Here is a 26,614-nt window from a genome sequence, read left to right as displayed (position 1 = left end):
GGGCTTTAAGGAGCTCATTTGACCTTTCCTGTCTCCTTTTGCCATGTGAGGGTATTGTGGTTCATCCCTTTATCCATGTGAGAACTTGTCAAGAAGGCATCTTCTTGTGCCTGGATCTTGGAATTCACAGCCTTTAAAAATGTGAAAAATAAACTTCTATTATTTATCAATTACCTAGTCTGTGGTATTTTGTTGTAGCAGCTTGAATGGAATAAGACTGCTTTACATTGGCTGGTCAGGTTATCCTCTGGGAAGGTGGCATTTCAGCAGAGACTTGGAAGCGGGGGGTGGCAGGGAGTCAAGTGTGTGATAATCTGAGGGATCTTCCAGACAAATGTAGCAGTTAGTATAAAGGCTGTAAAGTAGCAACCAGCTAGGTGTGCTCTTGGCATGTTCAAGGAAAGAAAGGACCAATGGCTAGATTATAGTGATTTAAGGAAGAGAGTGGGGTAATGAAGTGAGCAAGGGTCTAACTGTGGAGCACTTCATGCTTATGTCATGGTAAGAAATATGAAGTTTATTTCAAGGGCAGTAGGAAACGTGGGTGATTTTAAAGCCAGAGAAAAGGCAGCTACTCAAGTAGCTGGGACTACAGGCCCCCACCAGCGTGCCCAACTTAAGAACATTGTGGTTCTTCTTCAGAGAATGGAGGGATTGAAGAAGGTTATGAGTGAGCATTTGGAACCAATTAGGCCTAATGCAGTACCCCAGGCCAAGATGATAGTAGCTTGAACTGTGGATCTGAAAAGAAGTTAATAATTTCAGCATGTATTTTGGATGTAGAGTTGACATATTATGGGATTCAGTTGAATGAAGTGAAAAATATGGATGGTTCCTTGGCTTCGGTAACTGTAGGGTTACAGTGGTAAAGGATTATTCTTTGTCTTTAACTCAGAACCATTACATTTCAGTCTTTTCTCCCATTCCACTCATTTTTCTTAGATTCCACATTACTTAATCCTTTTTTTTTTTAATATTTATTTATTTAGTTAGTTATTGGCAGACACAACATCTTTGTTTGTATGTGGTGCTGAGGATCGAACCCGGGCCGCACGCATGACAGGCGAGCGCGCTACCACTTGAGCCACATCCCCAGCCCCTAATCCTTTTTTTTTTTAAGACAGGGTCTTGCAAGGCTGGGCTTCAAACTGAAGATCCTCCCAACATCAGCCTCTGAAGCAACGGGGATTATAGGCATGCACAGCTTTACTTAATCATTTGATACCCATGTTTTTATCACCTTTTTATATCATTTTCATAATCTTACCAATGTTGTTGGAACTGTGGGACATGTCTTCAGTTAAATACTCTTGCTTCCAGAATATTTTCCATTAACTTTTTCCGCAGTGGCCTGCATATTCCTGGTAATAACTTCATGAGCAAGCCCTTTATGATTTTGATGTTTCTCTTCTCTTTCATTTCCAATGGGCTTCCTTTTGAACTAAAGTTTTCATTTTAATTAATTTCTTAAAATAACCACTATTGGGTTTGATAAGTGCCCTCAGCAAGTGATTGAATCAAATCCTAAAGTTTAGCCAGCCCCTCGGGAAACTGAGGGAGGAGGATCAACAGTTTGAAGCCCTGTCTCAAAATATAGAATTAAAAAGGGCTGGGGATGTGGTTCAGTGGTAGAAAACCTCTGGGTTCAATATCTAGTACCACTCCCAAACAACATCAACCACAAAGATCTAGAACTTAAGAACTATAAGAAACTTTAGATTTTGGACCTGAATTTAAAACACAAGAGGTGCTTGTTCTAAACTATTTGGAAGTTAATAGGATATATTTACATCATTTGCTGGTAGAAAGGTTAAAGTGAAGCTTACCTGTAATGTCAGCAACTCAGGAGCAGGAGGATTGCGAGCAACTTAGTGAGACCCTAACCCACAGTGAAGAATAAAAAGGGTTGGGGATATAGCTCATGGTGGAGCACCCCTAGGTTCAATCCCTAAACTGTGCAAAAATAAATAAATGTTGAGTGGCAGTCAGTATTTGCTTTGTTTACTAAGAAAGATTATATCCCATCTGATTCAAATGTATGATATGTCAAAATCATTGTACTGTCATGTATAACTAATTAAAACAAAAAAAAATGGAGAGAAAAAAAAGATTACTTTGTGTAGGTCAGTGGTTCTCAATGTTTATGGTGCTGAAGAATCACAGGAAACTTATAACTCTGCAAAGCCCTGAGAAGTATTTGACACTGCAGACCTCTGAGGTAGCAGCCAGACATATGCTTTGTTAGCAAGTATCCCAGGTAATTTTGATATTGGGAGGACTATGTCCAAGTTCTTCAGAAAGCAGAGAGCCACATAGAGCCAGATGAGTGAGCTACTTAACCAGCACATTGACTGCACTCAACATCAGAAGAATGACTTTCCAAATTGGTTTTCCTTTTACCCTCTCGTGGTCTAAAAATGATTTGTTGGGCAGAATTTAAGGAGTACTGAAGTAGGTAATTTATTTCTATTAAACTGAGTTTTGGAAAATACAATATTGTGTGTGAAGAAACAGAAATATTTCCAAGATTAATTCCTCATAGAGCAGTCATTTATTTTTTGTTTTGTTTTGCTTTCCCAGAAGGATAAGACTTAATAAGTGTAAGGTTCTATCCATAGCTTAGAGTCAAAGATCCTCCTTGTGACTCCCTAGAGGACCTGTAAAATTGACTTGCGGAAAGACAAATGGATCTCTATTTGTAAAGCACATAATGTCCACTTTCGAAGAAAACAAAAATGGTAGCTCTTGCTTTTTTATGGTAAAAGAATTCCCTTCAGAATAATTTGTAGCACCAGTGCCCCTAAGCCCTTTCAGTGCTTGCATTCCACATGGTGGCTTTGTCATTTCACCTGGATGGGACTAGCAGAAAGTTCTGTTGCATTTGCTTCCACTTTCCAGCACTTGAGCAAGTATGTAACTTTTTTTACTCTTCCTTTTACCCAGATGTGATTGATCTCTGGGTAGATGCTTGTTTTATTTTGTAGCAATTACTTTAGAAAGCTGCAGGGGGAAGCAGAGAGCTACCAATAAATGTATAGTACAGAAATGAACTTGGTGGTATGAGGCAGGCCTACCACCTCATACATGGTGATATGAGGCCCTCCATTTGTCTGTTAAACATGTGCTCACTATGGGATTACTTAATTCAGAAATTATTTTAAATGCATTTAATGCAACTTTTTATGTAATAATGATAAATGGCTTATATGTTTGTAAGCTCCAGGTCTCCCTAATACAAGTTAATCTTGTGAATGCTGACCTAAATTAAATCGCGTGGAGCCAATACTGCATTATGGAGAGTCCCTGTTGGGGAGTGGTTGTTCCTTGAGAAGCAGATAGGAAAGTACTCTCTCAGATTTTTGCCAGGTTATACCAAGATTTAAAATCAGTTGAAGTTGAAGTTCTCTACCTTGAGTTTCTCTCTCTCTCTCTCTTTCTCTCTCTCTCTCTCTCTATCTCTCTGTGTGTATTTCCTATTAACTAAACTTCATGTTGCTTCTAATGTTTTAATGAATTAATCCATATAGAGCTTTTAACACAATGTGTGACATATAGCAAGTACTCTGTACATGCTGGCTGTTATATAAGGTAATGATGTGCAAATCTAACATTGCTGGGCAGGGTAGTGCACGTCTGCAGTCCACACGCACATCAGTATAATATAGTTAGATTCATTTGTTACTGTTTATGTTCTATTTTAGTACCCTTATTGATTTAATTATTAATTTTTGAGTATATGAAACAACTGTGATTCTTCTAATCAGAATTTACAAAAAAATATCCTCAAAGAAGCTTCTGTCCTTCATCACTGCTGGCTTATGCCTATTCCCCACCCTTTTTCATTCACTTCCTTTAGGTAGCAGTCTTGTTAATTTTTGATCTATCATTCCTTTAATTCTTCTATGAAAATGGGCAAATACATGTATATTTTCTTATATTTCCTTTCATATTTAAAGGTTAGCATATTTTAGATATTGTGTTTCACATTTTTTTACTTAGGAATATATTCTAGAAATGATCATATCAGTTCATAGAAATATGCATTCTTTTTTCCAGCTGAATAATATTTCATTCTATGGCCATAGCATCAGGAATTCCACCACTCCTGTGCATGAGAATTTAGATTATTTCTAGTATTTTACAATTATAAAGATTGCTGCAGCAAATAGCCTTGCATATATAGGTTCATATTGTTGGCGATATATCATCAGGGCAGATTCCTAAAGAAATGAGATTGCGGGGTCAAAAGATAAGTGCATGTGTGATTTTTTTTTTTTTTTTTAGGAAGTGTCACATCCCCATCCAGAAGGGTTGTGCCAGTTTATATCCCTACTAGTAGTGTGTGAGGCAACCTGCTTCCCCGCAGCTTCACAGCCTCTCCAATGGTATGTGTAGTCATACCTTTTTTTTTTTTTAATTTTTAGTTGTAGATGGACACATTACGTATATTTTATTTATTTATTTTTATGTGGTGCTGAGGATCGAACCCAGTACCTTACACTTGCTAGGTGACTGCTCTACCACTGAGCTACAGCCCCAGTCCTTGTCACACCTTTAATTTTTGTCATTCTGATAAAGAAATTATATTAGTATTAATTTGTGTTTTTTAATTATAGTGAGGTAAAGCATTTTTTTATAAGTGTACGGTTCAGTGGTGTTAAGTACATTCTCATCATCATATAACCATCACCACTCTCCAGCTCCAGAACTGTTTCATTTTTCTGAAGCAAAATCCCATGTCAATTAAACAATAACTCCCAATTGCACCCTTTCTGTACACCCTTCCTGTAACCACTTTCCTATGTTATTTCTATGACTTTGACTGCTCTAAGTCCTTCATTTAAGTGGAATCATCCACTGACCTTTTGTGTCTGTCCTGTTGCACTAAGTGTGATGTTTTCAAGATTTGTTTGTGTTATAGCAGTATAAGTTTCATTACTTTTTAAGGTTGAATAATATTCCATTTTGTTTATCCATGGACACTGAGTTGCTTCTGCCTTTTGTCCATTGTGATTAATACTGCCATAAGTACTGATATACAAATACTTGTTTAGTGTCATTTGTCTTGGGCTTTAATTATAGTGAATGTATTGCCTCGTTTTGCTTTGTTAGTCAAATACATTGTTTTAGTTTTTCTGTAGTCAGATTTATTAATCTTTTCTTGTGTTGCCTTTGAATTTTGTTAGAAAGCCATCCTCATGCTGAAGTTAAAGAGGAATCATCCATTTCTTCTTTTATGGTTTCACTCTTTACATTTATATCTCCAATCCATTTGGAGTTTATTCTTATATGTGCTATGGCCCGTTGGTCTCATTTTATCTTTTTCCAAATGGCTACCATTGTTGTAGAACCATTTTTAAAAGTCTATCTTTGCCTCAGTGATGTAGGTACATTTTAATAGCAGCTAAGATGAAATTTGTATCCTTTTCCAAATGTTTACCTTCTAATGTTTGTTAGACTTTCATTTAGAATTTAGTTTAAAATGACATCATTTATCAAAACAAAGAACTTCATATAGATTATGATACCATTCAGAGATTTGAGTGGTGATGGACTTTTTAAATAACTGAAGAATTTGCTTAGTTTAAAAAGTGTAGAAACATACTGTTAAGATGTTTTTTAAACAAATAAAAAATTTAAAAGTTTTTAAAAAAAATGTTTTTTGCAGTTGGGTGGTGGCACACATCTGTAATCTCAACATCTTGGGAGGCTGACAGGAAGATCGCAGACTCGAGGCCAGCCTCAGCAATCTAGCAAGGCCTTCAGTAACTCAGTGAGATTCTGTCTCGAAATAAAAAATAAAAAGGGGTAGGGATGTGGCTCAGTAGGAATGTACCTCTGGATTTAACCCTGAGTACCAAAAGGAAAAAAAAAATGTTATTTGCAACAGGCTGGGTGGCTTATACACCTGTAATCCCAGCTATTTGGGGGCCTGAGGCAGGAGAGTTGTAAGTTTGAGGCAATTTGGGCAACTTAGCCAGACCCTGTCTCAAAATCAAAAGGACTGAGGATGTAGCTCAGTGATAGAACCCAGCCCCAACTCTGGTTCTTTCTCCAGTGAGGGTGGGAAGGAGGAAAGTATGGCTTCCTACATTACATAAAATCCTCTTACCCTTTGGCTGACCCAAGAAAATCATTCCCTGGAATATAGCATTAAATAAATACTGAACATCCCTAAATTTGTGAGGCAAAGAATAGATTTTAAACACTTTCAAAATGAATTGGTCCATCTGCAAAGTGTAAAAAGGGAATCCATTTTACTAATTTAATAGAAGAGAGAAGTAACTTAATTCTTCATAGAAAGATTAGGAGTGACTTTTTCTTTAGGACCATGAAACATGTAAGTTCCATGTCAATTTCTGCAAGCAGTTTTTCAGTTTCTACTTCCTGCAAATAATTCTATATTTCCACACCTGTGAAAGACAGTTATGGTCTTATGCTTAAGAACATGAACTTTAAAATGTTAGGTCTGTCCTAGCTCCACCATTTAACTTGTGTTAAGCAGGATGATAATAGTTCCTGTCTAAAAAGTTATAAGTATAAAGTGACTACACACAAAAATGTTAACTATCGGTATTAAATCAAAATTAAATGTGAGCATGGGCCATAAAATACAGTAGGATTTGGGACTTCTAAAATCTTAAAAGTCATCGTTAAATGTATGTTTCCCTCAAGGTTGCAAGTGTATGTGAATTCTGCAGTTTTTTAAGAAGTATGACAACCTCAGTCACTATCCTTCAAGTTAATTTATGAGAAAAAATTCTGTGGTTGGCAGGGCTGCTGGGACAGGATGATGTGAAAGGGGCATGAGGGAAGCTTCTGATATCCTGGCACTGTTCTCTTTCTCATTTAATCTGAATATTATTTATGTGGTTGTACATTTTCAAACAATATGTTACGCTATGCATAGGGTATGAAATCTCTAGCAATTAATGTTGAATTGTCTGTTTCTTCTTTAAATCGTTAGTTTTTCCTTTATATATTTTGTGACTCTATGTATACATTTATGACTTTTTTTTAATATCAGAAATTGAACCGAGGGGCGCTTGACCACTGAGCCAGATGCACAGCCCTTTTTAATTTTTTTTAATTTTTTTATATTTTGAGATAGTGTCTCACTAAGTTGCTTAGGGCCTTGCTGAGTTGCTGAGGCTAGCTTTGAACTTGTGATTCTCCTGCCTCAGCCTAACAAGCCACTGGGATTGTAGGCATGCATTGCCATGCCTGGCTTACATTTTTAACTCATATTTTCCTGAATTGACTTTTTACCTTTATGAAATGTCTTTTTTTTTCTTTTTGTCTCTACTTTTAAGGAATATATTTTTTTCCATCCTTTTGCTTTCAATATATTTATTTTTGAGTCTGAAGTGTATTTATTTTTGTTTTTTAATAGTATATTGAAATTGTACATAATGTTGGGGTTCATTGTGACATTCACACATGCACATAAATAACTCTATTTAATTCCCCAGTACTTCCCCTTTCTTTCCGCCTTCCCTCCCCAAACCACCTGTTTTTACTCTGCTGGTCTCCTTTCTGTTTTTTAATTGGTACATTATACATAAAAGTGGGATTCACTGTGCTTTATTTATACATGTAAGTGAAATAGTTGGATCGTAGGATGGTTCCATTTCTAGTCTTTTACAGAATCTCCATGCCAATTTCCACAGTGGTTGTAGTAATTTGCATTGTAGTCTCACCAACAACATTTAAGTATTTCTTTCTCCCATACCTTCCTGGCATTTATTGTTACTTACATTTCTCTTACTTGCTACTCTTAGGTGAGATGATATTTCAATACCAAATCTCAAATTTTACTACAGAGCTATAGTAACAAAAATGCATGATATTGGCATAAAAGCAGACATGAAGACTAATGGAATAGAAGATAGAGACAAACCTATACAGATACAGTCATCTAATCCTAACAAAGGTGCCAAAAGCCTATATTAAAGTATTTCTTACAGATCTATTTACAGATCTTAGGCTTAGGGCCTTGATCTGTTTTTGTTTTTGTGCCATGGATTGAACCTAAATTCTTTCACATGGGAGGCAAGTGCTTCACCACATAGCTACAACCCCCAGCCCTAACTTTGTTTACTTCTTAGCTATTTTTGCAAGGGTAGCAATTATAATATGTGTCTTACAGTAGTAATTATGATGTGTATCTTACAGCAGAACAAAGTGTTGCAGGCCTATAAAGCCAGCAACTCTGGAGGCTGAAGCAGGAGGATCACAAGTTCAAGGCCAATCTCAGCAACTTAGTGAGACTCTGTCAAAAAATAAAAGGGGCTGGGGATGTAACTCAGTGGTATAGCACCCTCTTTTCAATCCCTAGTATCCCCCCAGTGTGTCTTTTTACAGTGTAATTTAGTTTAATGCTACCTAATTACAGTAAAATATAGAAACTTTGCTTTATTATAGCTTCATTTCCTTCTCCCTGCCTTATACTACCATTCTCATATGCATTATAGTAATGTATGTTATGAACCCAATTACTATTTGCATATATCTTTTGTCTTTTAAACAATTAAGAGAAAAGAAAAACCTTAACTATTTCTGGTACTCTTCCTGTGGTTTTTGAGTTACCATGTGGTGTCATTTCCATTCAGCCTGAAGGACATCATTTAGTATGTCTTGGGAGGCAGGCTTGGGAGCAGTAATTGTTTCAAAATTGATTTACATGTGAATACATTTATTTTTGCCTTCATTTTGAGGTATAGTTTTGCTAAAATACAATTTGGGTTTGGTAAGTTTTTTCTTTTACCATTTTAAATAGGTTGTTGCACTGCCTTAGCCACTGTTGTTTCGGATGGTAAATTAGAAATTAGCAATTTCATTGTTTCCTTATACCATTTTTTTCTTGCTGCTTTCACGTTTTCTCTTTTACCTTTCAGTAGTTCGGCTCTGGTGTTTCTAGATTTGGCTCTTTATCCTCCTTGGGGTTTGCTAAGCTTCTTGGATCTTTAGAGTGTTTCATTAGAATTTTGAAGTTTTCAGGCTTTATATCTTTAAGTATTTCAGAGTTTCTGTCCTTCAGGACTTCCATCACATATTGTGAGGGCTCTGTTCATTTTTCCTCGATCTTTTTTTTCTGTTCTTCAGCTTATAAAATTTCTATTGATCTAAATTCAGATTTACTTATTCTTCCATTTACAAGTCCAGATCTCTATTGAGTCCCTCTGTGAATTTTCCATTTCAGTTATTGAATTTTTTTTTAACTTTTTGTTTTCTTTTTCTTTTTAAATAATTGCCACCCTGGAGCCAAAGCTCAGTAGTAGAGTGCATGCTTAGCATGTGCGAGGCCTTGGGTTTGATCCCCAGCACCATAAAAATTAAAGATAATAATTTATTTCTTTATTAATCATTATTATGTTAACTAAGTCTTCAGGACTGTAAGTCTTTAAACAGTTTTCTTTAATCCTTTAAATATTTTCATTTACAGCTATCTTCAAGTCTTTGCTATATCTAATATCTGAGGGTACTAAGTCCTTTTTTGTGTTGGTTAATACTGAGAGTGAAACCTGGGGCATTGTGCATGATAAGCATGCACTCTGGCCACAGACAGAGCTGCTCTGGCTGCCCCTGAGGAATAGGTTGGTTTGGCTTTTTTTCTTCCCCTCAGTAGTGGGAATCAAACCCACAGTCACACACACACACACACACACACACACACACACACACACACGGTAAACTCTCTACCACTGAACTATATCCCCATAATGGGACAGTTTTTAATGACTTTTTTTTTTTTTTTTCTAATTTGGGTGTAAGCTTTCCTGTCTCTTGGCATCTTTTATAATTCTTTGTTGCAATGAAACATTTTAGGTAATATTACAGCAAGTCTGGATTGACTTTCTTCTCTTGCCCCCAGTTATTTTTATTGCTATTTTATTTGTTTAATAATTTCCCCTGTGTTATGTGGCCCCACTGAAGACTTTGCTCAGTTGGATTTTGTTTTTGTTTTTGTTAGTTTGATTTTACATCTGACTTCCTTGGGGTTGTTCCAGTGGTCAGCCAATTTCTGGCCAGAGATCATGTTCAACGCCCTAAACCAATAAGGCTTCCACCCATTGTTAGCAAATCTGTGTATGGAATCAGAAGCTCACTCAAGGTTCAGGCAGTCTTCAAGTGTGCCCTAGCTTCTACTTGGCTGTCCTAGCTGGACCCTCTTGTGTCATTTTATTGTACATACACAGGCTCCTAAGAATATGTGAGTAGCATTGACACTCTCTAGTCTTCCCAAATACACACTCCATCTCCAGTCAGTCAGGTGTATTTAGAGAACCTGTCAAGTGCCTCTTGAATATCTCTTCTGTATCTCCCTCTTAAATTGCTAGCTAGGGCCTGGGGATCCATTGCTTGCTTCAGCCAGGACTGCAACCTCACACTAATCAAAGTTGTAAAGCTCCCCATTTGCTTGCCACTAAGGTTGCTCTTTAAGACAGACATCACTATCGGAAATGGATTATTTCTCCTGCTCTGGATCAAGTCATCTTCCTCCAGCAGGGAAATTGATAGTTATTTATAGCCAACCTTACTCTGTTAGAGATACCATGTTGAATGATGAGGCAAGTATACCACAAATTTCCACAGTTCTTTCCTGGAAATTACTAGTTTTTCATGAATAACTATTACTTTGCTATAAGCCTTTTGTCAATATCTGGGGGACTAAAATGGTTGATTTTTTTTTTTTTTTTTGGCCACCTTTTTAGTTACTTTTAGGGAAGAGGATTTGGCAAACTCCTCAGTTTACCACATCTGAAGTTCCCCTCACATTGAATTTTGAAATTTGTAAATATTTTACATATTCAAAAAATTAGAAAGGATGAGAAAAAAATGAAGCTTAAGATCAATTCCAGGGGGCTGGGGTTGTGGCTTAGCAGTAGAGTGCTCACCTAACATGGGCAAGGGCCTGAGTTTGATCCTTAGCACCACATAAAAATAAGTTAACTAATTAAAGATATTGTGTCCAACTACAACTAAAAAAATAAATATTAAAAAAAAAAAAGATCAATTCCAGGGCTGAGGTTGTAGCTCAGCTGTTAGAGCACTTACCTGGCATGTGCAAGTCCCTGGATTCAAACCCTAGTACCCCCACACACATACAAAATCAGTCAAAACAAATTAGCACAACGATAACAAACTCAGTAAGGGGACATAGTATACCCTTTTGACCATGCACCCTTAGTAGTAGAAAAATGTAGAGAAATTTTGCACTCTTCATTGTAGGTTTATTGTTGGTACTGGTATTTGTATAGTAATTTAGGACAGAGCAGATGAGTAAATGTACAGTCTCCAACTTATGTTCCAGCTACTGTTTTTGTAGTTTACAATGATGTAAAAGTGATATACATTCAGTAGAAACCATATAGTAGTTCAAATTTTGAATTTTGACCTTTTCCTGGGCTAGAAATATGCAGTTTGATGCTGGACAGTGGCAGCCAATTGCAGCTCCCAGTGAGCACCACCATTACTGTAGTAAACCAACAGTACAGAACACTGTGCTGCTAGGCTGTTATATCTGGTAGGTTAGGTGTATTAAATGCATTTTCAGTTAGGGTATTTTCAGTTTACAATGGATTTATCCAAACACAACCTCTTTATAAGTTGGAGAGCATGTGTATTGTTAGTCTGGAGAACAGAATTTTCGCTGTTGGGAAGATGAAGAAAAATCCTTTATTATTGGATTTCACTTTTATATATATATATTATTTGGAGTCATGGTTTTTGTTTTTGTTTTTTTCTTCTTCTTTTTCTTTTTTTAAGATGTGTTTCCGGGGCTGGGGAAGTGACTCAGTGGTAGAGTGCTTACCTAGCATGTGTGACGCACTGGGTTTAATCCTTAGCACCACATAAAAAAATAAATAAAATAAAGGTATTGTGTCCATCTACAACTTAAAAAATTTAAAATGTGTGTGTGTGTGTATTTTCATAAAGTATAGGATGTTGTACTAGTAAAATTTGTGTGTGTGTGTGTGTGTGTGTGTAGCTCTATTACACCCCCCCCACACACACACACACACACACCGCCAGGTTTCTTTACTGTTAAGGCCTAAAAGTAGTAACAGTAAGTGCTAGTAACAGCACCCTTGTACCCACATCTCAGTTTCTAAATACCATTTCATACTAAAAGAATCCAAGATTCCTTGGAGTGATGGCCAGTTCCTACTCTCTAAGGCAGGTGTCGTAAGAGAACATGACACCTGGAATAGTACATTCACCTGCAGCAAAATTCACTTTTAGTGGGACAGACCAAGTAAAAGGCCCATGGAGGGCCTAAAAGTGGATTGGGAGAAGCTTGGACAGGAAACCATGAGGGATTGAGTACTTGGAGTGTTATCTAAAAGGGCCCATAGGAAATGGGTGGGGTAGAAAGAGGGCCATCACAAAAGCCTCCTTCACCCCCATCAAAGTCCTGTACAACATCCTATACTTTATGAAATAATTTATGCATTCAAGTTAACATTTGAGACTTTTGGGGGGGGGGAAGCATTTTAAATAACCTATTAAGCAGAATTAAATTCCAGATTCAGAGATCATATGTGCATTCTTCATTTAAAGAAAGATCATGTGGGGAAAGTAACTCTGAGGAGCAGATATGATTTGTGCTAGACTTTGAAAACTAGTAAAATTTGGTTTGGAGATGTGGAAGGAGAAAATAGAAGTTTGATGTATGAAGAACAAGAGATTTTTGAATCTTTATTTTTCTCATTATAAAAGGATCTCAGTGTTTACCTCTCAGAATTGTCTTGAAAAAGCAAATGAGCTAAAGTATGTGACAGCAGATTATAAGTGGTTAAGTATCTAGTGGTGTAGATTGTGCTGAATTTCTACTACCAAGGTGGAAAGTTTGTAGTTTGAACTGTTGAAATAAACTTCCTTCATTGAGGACACTGTATGTATCTGGTTTTCCTTGGCAGTTCTTGTGATGATATTACAATATAGAATAATGTCACTGTTTCCCACCAAGTTTTCAGGGAAGGGGAGGAATACTGAGTAAAGAGCCTTGTACATTTTCTTTGGTTCCCATTTCTATGGAAATATAATTCAAGAGCAGATGTTTCCCATGAGGCCTCTTTGAAGCACGTTAAAAGGCATTATGGAGGCGTGTGAGAGGACTCCTAACCACATTAGAAGCTTCTGTTCATTGAACAGAATCTAGAAAGATTTGTACCTCCTAGGGCTGCAGAATATCAGCACTACCAGCTAACATGTGAGTGAAGATTCTGGCACTTAGCCTGCTAAGACCTGTGTACACTATAAAATCTGTCATTGGATTTCAGTAACATTACACAATGTACGTGCTATCCGTTGGAGAATGTGTGTTCAGGCAGCAGAGTAAACCTCCGTCTTTGTATTGGGATCAAGTCAGTCTCTTGGCACAGCTGGGAGATAGTTCCTTCTCCTCCAAAGTGCTATTTTTAGCTGTTTCCAAGGAGATACTCAGCATGTTATTGATAATTGCATTAATCCTCAGTTTACACAGTCTGTGGAGGGGGAAGCAGAAACTTTTCCTTTGTGTACTGCTTACTAGGCCTTTGGGTTGTGATTTATCAGTCAAAACAATAAGATGCCTTCCTTAGAATAATTGACCTCAAAATTATGTTCTAAAACCCTTCTCTTTGGTTTTCCAACTTTTAGTTCTCCTAAAATTATAAGGAAATGTGAGCTTTGCTCAGGCCGGCCCTTTCTGGGTGTACCTTCATTTCATCTTTGTCAATTAGAAACCTAATGTTATAAATTTACCAAATGATCAGTCTGTCTCTCTGTGTTTGTGTGGTGCTGGGGATAAACCCAGCGGCTCACATATGCTAGGCAACTACTCTACCACTGAGCTACTTCCCTAGCCCATTTTTATTGAGAGACAGGATCTTGATGAGCTTTGAAGAACATAGTAGAACAGAGAAGAGTTTGAGATTAGAATTAAAGCATAGGAAATTGAAAATTTTTAACAATGTACATTAAGCTATAGTAACTTGGTGAATTGCCCTTCTCTAAAGAATTTCTGCTTTAAAATAACTTTTAATTCATTTCTTATGGGGTTTTCTTGGTTCTTTAGCATTCAACCCCCTACTTCCAATTTGGAGGAATACTTCTGTGTAATCTTGTGGGGTGGCATAGCCCAGGGCAGTTGCTCCATCTTCTGACAGCCAAGCCATGTACCTGAGTGAGGTTTATTGGATGCTTCTGACTGAAATCTTAAATCTGGATCAAATGAGGCAAAGTAAAGGGAATAGACATAATTTATTTGCTACTATGACAGCACTGACCTGTCCAGACTCACAAAAGGACATGCTTTCTTTTTCTTATCTGAGCAGAGCTTCCTTGAGTTCTCCCTGCCTTCTTAAGCCTATTCTTTAAGCTTCCCATTGATTCTGTGAGCCCCACATAACTTTCCAGTAAAATTGCCTCTAAATTTTTTTGTTTAAAATTATCTTTTACGTGCATGCAAAACCCCTAACCAATGCAATAGAGAACATTTTAGTCCAGGTACCTCTCTTATAGTTAGTACTAGGTAAATATGGCCATACTGTTGTATTTTTTATCACTACTACCACCCATTTTATTTTTTCTATATTCCCTTAGAATAGCCCTTTATATATTTCTTAAAATAGATTATCATTATATTTGCTGTGTGAGACATATGGTAGATACCAAAAGAAGTAGATTCAGTTATACCTACGTTTTAGTTTCTTTACTAGATTCATAAGTCTTCTGTTTTACCCAGGTTATAATAAGAAATTTGAGAAGCACCCTGGTCTCATCAATAATCTATTAACAAACCAGGCATGGTGACACAGGTCTATATTCCTGTGACTCGGGAGACTGAGGCAGGAGAATCACAAGGTCAAGGCCAGTCTCAGCAATTTAGCAATACCCTGTCTCAACATAAAACAGGATGAGCAATGTAGCTCAGTGGTAATGTGCCCTTGGGCTTAATCTCCAATTCCAAAACACACACACACAAAAGCATTAACAAGGTCTCCAGAGAAGAAATATTTTTCATTTGGTTTCTAATCTTGAGTACCATTATTTAGGTTTTAGGCTTCTGGGTGTTAAGTAGCCTGCTAACTATATTTCTTCCCTTTAGAGTTTTTATTTAATCAGAAGCTTTAGGAATGAAGGAAGAGATTTTACGGGACTTTCTTTTTAAAATGAAAGAAAAGGGGCTGGGGTTGTGGCTCAGTGGTAGAGTGCTTGCCTAGCATGCATGAGTTACTAGGTTTGGTTCTCGGCACTGCATAAAAATAAAATAAAGGTATTGTGTTCACCTACAACTAATATATATATATAGAAAAAGAAAAGGCATTGTCCAAGGTGGGCAGCAGGCCTACAGGTGCTTCTGCCAGTTTGGCTTGTGCCAGCCACATTAAGGTGATCCTGGAAGAAGTACATACCAGCTCAGATGTGTTACTTTGCTCCACAGGGTGACATTGGCTCTGCTTTATGTTTGATGTGTGGTTGGCCGTCTGTATGAGTTTCTGAGTTGTTAAAACAAGCTAAGAAAAGAGAGAGTTACTTATCTAGGTTTCTTTAAATTTTCCTGTATCAGCTGCTAACAGCATAATGCCCAACCCTGTGGGTATGACTTGTCCTCTGTAATGTACTCTTTCAGGATACTCTGTTTCCTTCATGACATAACCCACAATTCTTGCTAAATGAGTAATAAATTGCTTATTTTACAGAAAAATAGTAATTTATACTTATTGCCACTGTGTTGGAAGCTTTCCATACATAATCACTTAAACCCACTAAACATTAAGTCAACACTATTAAAGTTTTATTGTTTTAAATGAAGAAACTAAAGCTCAGAAAGATTCTGAAACTGGTTGTGCAATTTAAGTATAGAGCCAGAATTTGAATTTATACTAGTATGCAAATCAGGGTGCAGGTTGTTTAGTTTCATTTTTGAGTGAATAAAAATTAGCTGATACTTGAACTGCCATTCCATGCAAAAGACAGAAGCATAGAAAGCAAAGGACAGGCCAACAACACCTACCTTTTATTTCAAACATGAAAATGCAGTTGATGATTAGTCATGTGTTTTTCTCTTGTCACTGTTTGGGATTTGGGTAAAACTGACCCAGTTCTCAAAAGTCAACTTGCTACCCATTAAATATACTTGTGTATATAGAAACCCTTTTTATTCATTATAATATTGTTAAGAAATTGTGTAATAATTCTATGATCTTTTCCAGAAAAGGAGAGAGGAGAGCACTAGACTAAAGGAGGAGGGAAATGAGCAGTTTAAGAAAGGAGGTAAGATAACTGTTCTAACACTGATGTCTGGCCATCTTGACTCATCCTGTTTCAGAGTTCATGAAGATAAACCAAAGAACATTTGGAAACAACTAGCAAGTCTTAGTTGCTCACGATGTGGTGTCATTTCCCAGCACCTAGATTTTTTTTTTTTTTTTTAACCAGCTCCAAGTCATTCTCATTTGGCAGTGATCAGTTACTGTGTATCTTTTGGCATGAGCAGTTTTTCTTTTCTGTAGTCTAATATAATCTATTAATTCTAAAGTCAAGGGTGAAGCTCAGCTACTGCTTTAGAGAACACTACCTCACTACCTTAATGCATTGTGTAAAATCAGAGTCCCCAATTCTCACTCACTACAAAGCCCAACAAATGTATTGCCTGCTTAGTTAAAGGCCCTATTGCAAATGGTAGGAACACATGCAAGAGGAAAGGATTACATCTCAAAAGGAAGCCAGAGAGAGACTGAGGAAAATCTCAGACTGTTATAACAATTGGCTGTCTTGAGCACACTATCCAGATGACCAGTATTCCCCTCCCAGGGCAGTGCCTCCAGTGATCTGAGGACCTTGCAGTAAACCCTGCCTCTTAAAGGTCCCCAACTTCACCACATTGAAAACTGAGCTCCCAACACATGAAACTGTTAAGGAACAAACTATATTCAAACCTTAATAGATGCCTTAAGTAGAGAGAGGTTCTTCATGTCCTTATGCATTTTCTCCATTTGCTTAGGAATAAAGTTAGGGTACATTCTGATAATTTGGTGAATTCAATCTTATAATAACTTTCTGTACCATGTCAAAGTATATATGCTTTAGAAGTCTAGGAGTGTTAACATAATTTTCCCCTAGTTATTTTTAGGTTTAATTATTTTCTTATATCTTGGTTTTAGCAGTCATGACTTTTTTTTTTTTTTTCTAATAGAAGTAATGGTTCTAATTTTGAAAACATAGCTTTTTGTGTGGTTTCTTTTGGTGGGGGAGCAGTCCTGGGGCTTGAAAAGAGGCCCTAGTGCATACCAGACAAGTTCTCTACCACTGAGCTATATCCCCAGCCCTTTTTATTTTATTTTGAGACAGGATCTTGCTACCTTATAGAGACTGGCCTCAAATCCGTGATCCTCCTGCCTCACCTTGCCAAGTAGCCGCAATTACAGGCGTGTACCATCACTCCTGGGTTGTATGTTAGTATTAAATATTTCAAACCTGGGACAGGAATGAATAGACAACTTGTTCTTAGTATCTTTACCATAATTCTGCATGTAACAATGAACACATACATTTAATTAAAATTTCTCTTTTAAAGTTAAATAATGTTTTTTTACAGTTTTAGGTCTTTATAAAATGTCTCTTCACAGGCTGAGGATGTAGCTCAGTGGGAGAGTGCTTATCTCGCATGTGCAAGGCTGAGTTAGGTCCCCAGCACTGCAAAAAAAAAAAAAAAAAACTCTCCAAACATTTTATGCAGCAGAGTGTGATAGAGCAGAAACTCAGGAGGCTGTGGCAGGAGGATAGCAAGTTTAAAGCCAGCCTCAGCAACTTAGCAAGGCCCTAAGCAACTTAGAGAGACTGAGGCTCAAAGTAAAAAAGTCTGGGGAAGTGGCTCAGTGATTAAGCACTCCAGGTTCAATCCCCAGTATCAAAACAAACAAACAAACAACAACAAAAAAAACCCCAACATTTCATGCATATAGTTTTAGCCAAATTATCTTCATGAAAGCACAATAGCTTTCTTGAAAAAATTATATACTTTTGGTTGTGGAGGGGTAGGGGTGTGGTGCTGGGCTGGGGATGAAACTCAGGCCCTTGCACATGCCAGACAAGCATTCTACCACTGAGCTGTACCCTAGCTGTAAAACTTTTTTTTCATCCCAAATCATGGATCCCAGACTTTAATCTCTTTGATCTGTCCAGTTCCTTAACCGCCTTTGAACATTCCTTTCTAAATTGCTGAACCAAATGAAAGTGAACATCTAAGGTATGCTACTACTCTTGAGCATTGAGTGCTCTTCACTGACAGCATGTTCAGCTGTCAGTTCACCAAGCTTATGCCTTGTGAGATTGGCACAAAGAAGCACTGTTTCTTTACAGAGAGAAGAAAGGGGGGAATGAAATTTACTGCCCAAAACTTAATAGACTATCTTTTTATTTAAAACCTTTGTCTTATAAATGGGAAGCTATACATTTTGAGGTCCTACAGAATGCAATAGTATCATGAATAAAATCATAATGACCTCTCTTATTATTCTCAGATTATATAGAAGCTGAAAGTTCTTATAGTCGAGCCCTTCAGATGTGCCCATCCTGCTTCCAGAAAGACAGATCAATTCTGTTTTCAAATAGAGCTGCTGCAAGGATGAAGCAGGTATGGATCTTTGACCTTTTCTTTTAAAGAAGCACATGGTCTTACAGTATTTTGAAAGGCAGTTTATCTAAAAAAAAAAAAACATAAGGGCTTAAAGTTGCTATTTCTCTTTTCCTGCCCATCCTGCCCATGTATTTCCCTTATGTAAAGGGCACGGGGAAGATAGAAAAATATTTTGGGAGAACTTGAGTCACACTACCATTAACATTCCATATTAAAGTAGCTGAGTGAATACTTTCATGGAAGAAAGGCTGACGAAGTTTCCACTAAACTAGGGCAGGTTAATGAAGCAAGGAGCCAAGTAGTGCATTTCTCAGAATAGCTACAGCTACTTATTTTAGGCCTCTGGAATTCTAGATAAAGATTTAAAGGCACAGGGGAACACTGGTTAAACCTCTAGATATAAAGATGCTTATTCCCGAGACTGATTTTTCTATTCAAATAATGGACACTGGGAGAAGTGTCCAACAGTTGGGATGAAAGTTACCCTTAAATCCAAAGTATGGGGCTAGGGTTGTGGCTCAGTGGCAGAACGCCTGCCTCGTACATGTGAGGCACTGAGTTCGATCCTCAGCACCACATAAAAATAAATAAACAAAATAAAGATATTGTGTCCATCTATAACTAAAAAATATTTTTAAAAAATCCAAAGTATGTGTCAGAGAAAGTTTCATAAAGTTTTTTTATTTCAAAAGAATTGAGAACCTGGTATAATAGGGTGAGTGTGGAATAAATGAGAGTGAAAATATATTTGTTTTATATTGTGTTGGTACAAATAATGAGATTTATTGCTGATTTTGTCTAGTTTTCCTATTTAGTCAACATAATTAGTATGGCTAGGTTGAAAATGGTGAGAATTTTTTAAAAATTCTGCTTGTTTAACTGTGGCTACTTATATCCACAGTGGATTGGATAGGCTATTTAACATACTTTATACAACTCATGAAGCTGGCTCAGGATTGGGTAAAGTGGCTTTTTGTTTGTTTTTTCCTTTAGATCAGGTATTTACTGTCACTTTCTCTTTGATATGGCCTGAAATTTTCTAGTGTCTCCACCAAAGTCAATTTGATTAACCAGGTTTTTTGGTATTTTGTTTTGAAAGGCCTTGGGGTAGGGAAGAGAGTACACTTAAATGCTTAGACCTGCAGAAAGTTGTTTGTTTTTTAAGCCTGCACATGTATATAGATGAATTCCATCTCCAAGGTGAAGTACTTTTGAAGTGTTTCATGTGGCTTATGTGGCATGGGAGAAGACATTTTATAGAATATACACCAACAATTTGTATTAAGAAAACAAAAAATAAGACTTTTTTGGGGGGGTGCAGTATTGGGGATTAAACCAGGGCCTCACAAATATTAGGGAAGTGCTCTACTACAGAACTACATCCCCAGCCAAAAAAATTATTTAAAGTTTAAAACAGTGTTCATTAACATATACTGCCATGTGTCAAAACCTACATCTAACAGTTTTTAAACATAGCTGGAACCTGGGCACAGTGGCAGACCCCTGTAATCCCAGTGAAGGTAGCATAGCTGTTTTCACGTGATTGCTTTGAAAAACATTCCGTTTCTCCATAGCAGTTATTATGATCGGATCATACCAAAGGACTTTGAACCGTTAAGATAAAACTAGAGTAATGCATATTAATGTTGTGTTTCCTTTTAGGACAAGAAGGACATGGCCATCAATGACTGCAGCAAAGGTACATCTTTTGTCTTACTACCTACTAGTACACAAGAGTGTTACCTCAGCTAGACCCACAAATAAAGGGGCTTTGGGGCAGTTGTACACTTGTACCTTATGTACTCTGCTGCTGGGGCTTTTAAAGAAGCAGCTTTATAGTTTACGTAATAGTAGTCATCATAGGGTAAGCACACTTTCAAGTAGATAATTTAGTCCATTTCTTCTGTGTTAGAAACTATATGATGAAAAATTAAAAGCTACCTTGGCAATGGAACTCATTTGTGAAACAATTTACTTTGTGTGATCTCTGAATTGTTTTCCTTAGAAGTTCAAACTGAAGGTCTTAGCTGTTATTAGGGCATTTGGATCTGTGTGTTTATGGAGGGAGCGCAAAGCACAGTGAGGGTGCTTTCTCCCCACTACCCCCTTCAACCCTAATACCAAGGATTAACCATTGAGCTACATCCCCAGTCCTTTTTTTTTTTAAGTTGTAGTTGGACACAATACCTTTATTTTATTTATTTTTATGTGGTGCTGAGGATCGAACCCAGGGCCTCGCACTGCTAGGCAAGCACTCTACCTCTGAGCCACAACCCCAGCCCCCAGCCCCAGTCCTTTTTATTTTTTAGTTTGAGAACTGAGATGGGTCTCACTAAGTTGCTTAGAGCCTCAGTAAGTTGTTGAAGCTAGCCTTGAACTTGAAATCTGTCTCAACCTCCTGAGCCACTGGGATTACAGGTGTGCAACCCCATGAGGGGCATTTTCTGATTGTAGCAGACAGTGACTTTTGATATAATCATCCTTCCAAACCGACTTCTCCAGGGCTGTGGATGGAACTCAATCTTAGAGCACTTATCTAGTATGTGTGGGGTCCTTAAAAACCCCACAGGGATCACAGATCAGGAGAATTTGCCAATTGTTCTTTTAGAGTCTATAAAATGAATCAAGCCTTTGCTATATATCTGAGTTCCATTAAGGTCTTTACTTCCCACCAACTTTTATAAAGAAACCTTTAGATATAGGATCACTGCTATTTTGGGGGGTGTTTTGTTTGTGTATATGGGGTTTGTTAGGTTGGTTTTTTTATTTTTCCAAATATATATTTTTCAGCTTTTCTACTAATTTTTAAAAAAATATTTTCTGAGAGAATTACAGTTGAAAAGAAGCTTTTATGTTATCTGGTTCCCCTTCCACACAAAGCATGAATTCCCTTATCTGGTTTTTGTTTGTTTGTTTTTAATTAAGCAATCTCTATTCACTTCTTAACTTTTCGATTGTTTTGTAGTATCTAAATGAAATTATTACTACAGTAAAATCTAGCAAGCTACTTCTGATCTATTACTGTCTTGAACTGGAACTAACTCTGAATATACTATTTTGTTGGGGAAAAAACGGTATTTAATGTATTTCCTCTGTATGAGGTGTTTGAATTTGAAAAGTTCAGGAACAAGCTGTTGATCTTCAGAGCTCCTTTCTCTGAAACCAGGTAGTCCAAAAAAAAAAAAAAAAAAAAAAAAAAANTAGCTCGAGCCACATCTCCAGCCCATTAACAGCTTATTTCTGAGGTCGTCTTAGAGCTCTGTACTACATAAGGAACAGTTTCTAGTACTAGTCACCCTAAGGTTTTCAGTGTTGACATAAATGAGGTTTAAGGTTATTCTCTGTATAGATTAACAAGGAAAATCACATTATACTGATACTAGTTTTAGAGATATACAGTGGCAATAGGAAAAATTCCTTCTCTTCATTGCACGTATACATAATCAGAAGCAGTCTAGCAGTTGCATAGGTTGAGGTATCTGACCTAATGTGTAAATTGAGGAATTCCATTCTATGAAAGGTGGAGTAGAGGACCATTGGAGTGTTTTTCCTGTGGATAGTGTGATAATCGTGACTAGGAATATTATAAAAGGGTATAGTGTACCAGACTAAGAGGAGGCTGGCAGGACAGCCTGTAGAGTTGAAATGTTAAGAGATTTGGGTTCTTCCTGAAAACCTTTTGCTGATCCCATCTCCCTCTCTAGCTTCTGTATATTTCTCTGATCTTCCTCATTAAAAGAACCGTCTGTACTCCCTGGCTCCACATGTCTCCTCCTGTTTGTTCTCCCCTCCTCTCACTTCCACAGGGCTTCTTCTTTGTCCATGCCCCTGAAGACATGGCTCCTGTGAAGGTCAGCAACAGTTGCATCTCGCTCACTCCAGTGATCACTTCTCTATCCTCTCCAGTATTACTCCATCCCAGAAGCATTTAGTACCATTTTTCATACCTTCCTGTCTTTTTTTTAGGAAATTTCCCCCTAAATCCAATGATACCACACACACTGTATTCATTCTCTGTCCTTTTTTTTTTTCTTCTGCTTCTTTGGTTCTTCATTCTTACTCTTCTCTGCGCGCTGCCTTCTCTGTTACCTCAACATTTTGGAAGCCTTATTTAGCTTTTTCTGCATATATTTTTTCCCTATTTGAACTTATCTAATTCTGAAGCTTTAGATGGTCTGTATAAATTAACTCAATGATTCCATTCCATAATGTATACGTACTTCAAAACATCATGCACACCTAAATGTATGTAATTTTGTCAACTTAAAAATAAAATTAAAATGGTTAAAATATATAAATTATTCAACTCAAGAAATTAGAGCAAAAAAGTAGAATTAAGGGAACCAAAAGGAATGTCTTAATAAAGATAAAAGCAGAATTAATAAATTAAAACTATGAAACTAATGAATACCTACTCTCTGTATGCTAAAGTTTACATCTTTAGCTCTGACTCTTCTCTGTGATCTGGAGACCTGTGTCCCATTGCAAAGCTATTGTTTCTTCCTGGATGTCTGGTAGGCATTTCAGATTGAAGATGCCCATTCACCCTTACTCTTCAAGATTTTCAGTTAGTTGTTTTCTATTCTAATAAATGACATTGCCATACATTTATTTACTTAAGCTGAAACTTTTGTGGAGTCATCCCTGAATGTTCTCTTTCATTCCATTCCATGAGTCCTGTGGGCTGAAATTCAAAAGCATATACTTAATCTGGCCACCTCTTTCAAGCTCCACTGTTCCGCCTTAGACCAAGCCAACAACGTGTCTCATCTGGGTCACTATAGTAGCCTCCCATCTAGTTACACTGCTTTCACCCCTGTCCCCCAGTCTACAGCTGAAGCAGTCCTTGAAAAAAATGTATATCAGCCTAGGCATGGGGGTGCACACCTGAAATTCAGGCCACTCAGGAGGCTGAGGCAATGGGATCACAAGTTTGAGACCAGGCCAGGCAATTTACTGAGACACTGTCTCAAAAATAAATTAATTAAAAATGGCTGGAGGCGTGGCTCATTGGTAAAGTGCTCCCTGGGTTCAATTCCCTGTGTCACCAAAAAATGAAATAAAATAATATATATATATATTAATTAGATTATGGTTTACACTTATTAGAAACCCTTCTAGTGACTTCTTATCACACCTAGAGAAAAAAGTCCAAACTCTTCCCTGGCCCAGAGGCCTTCCAAGGTATGGACCTGGCCTGTGTGTTCACTCTTATCTCTCCTCCAACCTCCACACTGTTCACTGACATGCCAGTATTATTCTTGTTTAAGGAATTTCATTCATGTTACTTCCTCTATGGTACATTCCTCCTCTTCTTTCAGGTAGTTGGCCTTCCTCAGAAAGTCCCTCTTTGCATTCTCTGACCACTCTCTGAAGTTACCTCTTCACTTGTGTCTCTGTTACCTTGTTTTTCCTTCATTAAAGCACTATGACTGCATGAAGTCATTCCCGTGTGTGACGGCCTGCTCTTGCTGTACAAGGACAGCATAAAGCCTCATAAGAACAAGGCCTTTTTCTTGTTTACTGTGGTAGCCCAAGTTTTACTAAATTAGACACAAAGATTTAGGTACTGTATAAATATTTGCTAAAAGCACAAATGAATGAAAATGAAGTCCACATTTTATGAAGAGGAAAAGTTTTAGAGATAAGACATTGCTTTCTGAAAGAAGAAACAACTCAGAAGGGAATAGGAGAAATGCAGTGTACTTGAACCAAAACAGCAAAGGGTTATTAGGGCAGTTGTTCCTGCATAGAGGACAAGATTGTGCACTCATGACCCAAAGGTACTGGAAAAGTAGTATGAAAGAACAGTGAGGATTTAATAGTCAAGGACTAGAAAAAATAAAAGGATAGTCTGCCACCAGACGTAGGCACATAACAGGACTTGGATTATAGACCTAGGTTTGGCAAACTAAAGCCATAAGTCAGTCCAGCCTGTACAGCCCACAAGTTAAGAAAGATTTCTACATTTTAAAATAATTGCTAATTAAATAAAAAAATATTATTTTATATGTGAAACTCAGATTTCAGTGTCTGTAAGTAAAGTTTTATTGGAACACAGCCACCTTTATCTGTTTACGTATTGCCTATACTTTTGTGTTACACTAGCACAGTTAAGTAGTTGCAACTACAATTGTCTGGTCCACAGAACCTAAAATTTTTACGATTTTGTCCTTTATAGAACAAATTTACAAACCTTAAGTATGTATGGACTTTAACAAATGACTTTAATTACTTAGAGGATGCCTGGTAAATGAATTTCATGTAGCCCTTTTTTCTTTGTGATAACAACTAAGTTTTTTGTTTTGTCTTGTTTTATAGCAATTAAGCTGAACCCCAGCTACATCAGGGCAATTTTGAGGAGAGCGGAGTTGTATGAGAAGACAGACAAGCTAGATGAAGCCCTGGAAGACTATAAATCTATATTGGAAAAAGATCCATCAATACATCAAGCAAGAGAAGCTTGTATGGTAAAACCTAAATTTTTAAATACGCTTTTTCTTCTAGTCCTTTTGTTTGGCACTCAGCGAGTCTTAATCCTTTCTGACATGACTAAATTCCATTTCTGTGCTTATTAAAATATATGAGACATAGATCTGTGAAGTAACGGCCATTTACCCACTGTGACCCTGTGCCATTTAATCTCCATTATAACAGTGGCACATGTAAACCTTTAATCTCTAGGGTTGACAAGAAATGCATTTCATTGTTGCACTAGGGAACTCTTCTTGTCCACTGTATTTATACAGAGTAGGCCAAAGTGATTCTTAAGTACTTTTCTTAATTCAGTCACCAAGTTTCTGTTCTGTCATCATACGCCCAGGTGAATATATTCTAAACAAACCTCCTAATCTTTCTTGAAATGGCTGTTATTTCTGTCCTTGGCACTGACCATCCTTCTGCTTCTAATTCTTAAATTTCAGAGTATGTGCCACAGACTTAGATGTTTGTGTCATTACTCAAGAAATAATGGATGTTCAAATAAGTTTGAGAAACACTGACTTTAAGAAATTAAACAATATCATCAGTGCCAGGCTTTTCAGAGAACCATTTGGATGAATCCTGAGTCGACACTATGCAGTAGAAATTGAAGATAGTGGACGGGGGAGGGGGGGTTGTTTGTTTGTTTAATTTTTTTTAGTTGTAAATGGATGCAGTATCTTTATTTTATTTATTTATTTTTATGTGGTGCTGAGTATCAAACTCAGTGTCTCACGCATGCTAGGCAAGCTCTCTATCACTGAGCTACAGTCCCAGCCCCCAAGGTGTGTTTTATTTAAAACAACCCACAAAACTTTTTCAATTGAAGCCACTTGCCAACATGTAAACTTGGACAGATTTTACTATATAAAAATCTAGGTCTGACTCCTTAAAAATTGGAAGATGTGGATATCTGGACTCCTGAACTCCTACACACTGACGCTCCACTGGAGCTTTCCGGTTCCCCTGCTGGCCTCCCACCTCCCTCTTACTGTGAACTGCCTCTCGTCTCATTTACATTTTCTCTCTGCCCCTCTCCCTCAAGGGCATTTGAACCCTTGCTGCACAGTATTTCCCACTTTCTTCCACAGAGCAAACCTGAGAAATGTTCACTAATAACCCTGCATTGATCTGTTAGGTGATTTTTCGTTTTTTAAAATTTGAGGTGAATTATTTCTATAATAACAAATATTTGTGTAAAGGTGGCTGTCAGGAGATAGACTGGTTTGGATACATAAGCAGTTTGGAACTAATTTTAATCTAACTTTCTCAGACTTGTTAATAAATCTCTGAATGACGACAGGATTAATTTAAATGTGAAATGAAAAGGAAAAAAGTTCTTAAAATCTTAGCTAAGTTCTTGGTAGCCTTTTTATTTGTCAAGTTAGTTTTAAGTCTTATGGTAGTTTTATATGTGGAAAGAATTTATTCTGAATTTTTTGTAAATGAGTTATAGCCCGCAAAATACTTGGGACCAATTACAGGACTAAATGTGGCAATGAAAGA

General features: G+C 37.2%; 1 protein-coding gene across 3 annotated transcripts in view; it reads left to right on the top strand.

Moving 5' to 3' along the window:
• Ttc1 (tetratricopeptide repeat domain 1) overlaps nucleotides 1-26,614 on the top strand; it is a 49,372-nt gene that overhangs the window by 9,679 nt on the left and 13,079 nt on the right. For all 3 annotated transcript variants that reach the window (XM_048816217.1, XM_015492659.2, XM_048816221.1), the window contains exons 3-6: nucleotides 16,203-16,263; nucleotides 18,513-18,625; nucleotides 20,291-20,327; nucleotides 24,950-25,098. In XM_048816217.1, the coding sequence (XP_048672174.1) occupies nucleotides 16,203-16,263; nucleotides 18,513-18,625; nucleotides 20,291-20,327; nucleotides 24,950-25,098 (360 nt within the window). The remainder of the gene's footprint in view (nucleotides 1-16,202; nucleotides 16,264-18,512; nucleotides 18,626-20,290; nucleotides 20,328-24,949; nucleotides 25,099-26,614) is intronic.

Source organism: Marmota marmota, unplaced genomic scaffold (genome assembly GCF_001458135.2).
Source record: "Marmota marmota marmota unplaced genomic scaffold, marMar, whole genome shotgun sequence".
Taxonomy (NCBI): Eukaryota; Metazoa; Chordata; class Mammalia; order Rodentia; family Sciuridae; genus Marmota; species Marmota marmota.
This window is presented reverse-complemented; position numbering and strand designations above follow the sequence as displayed.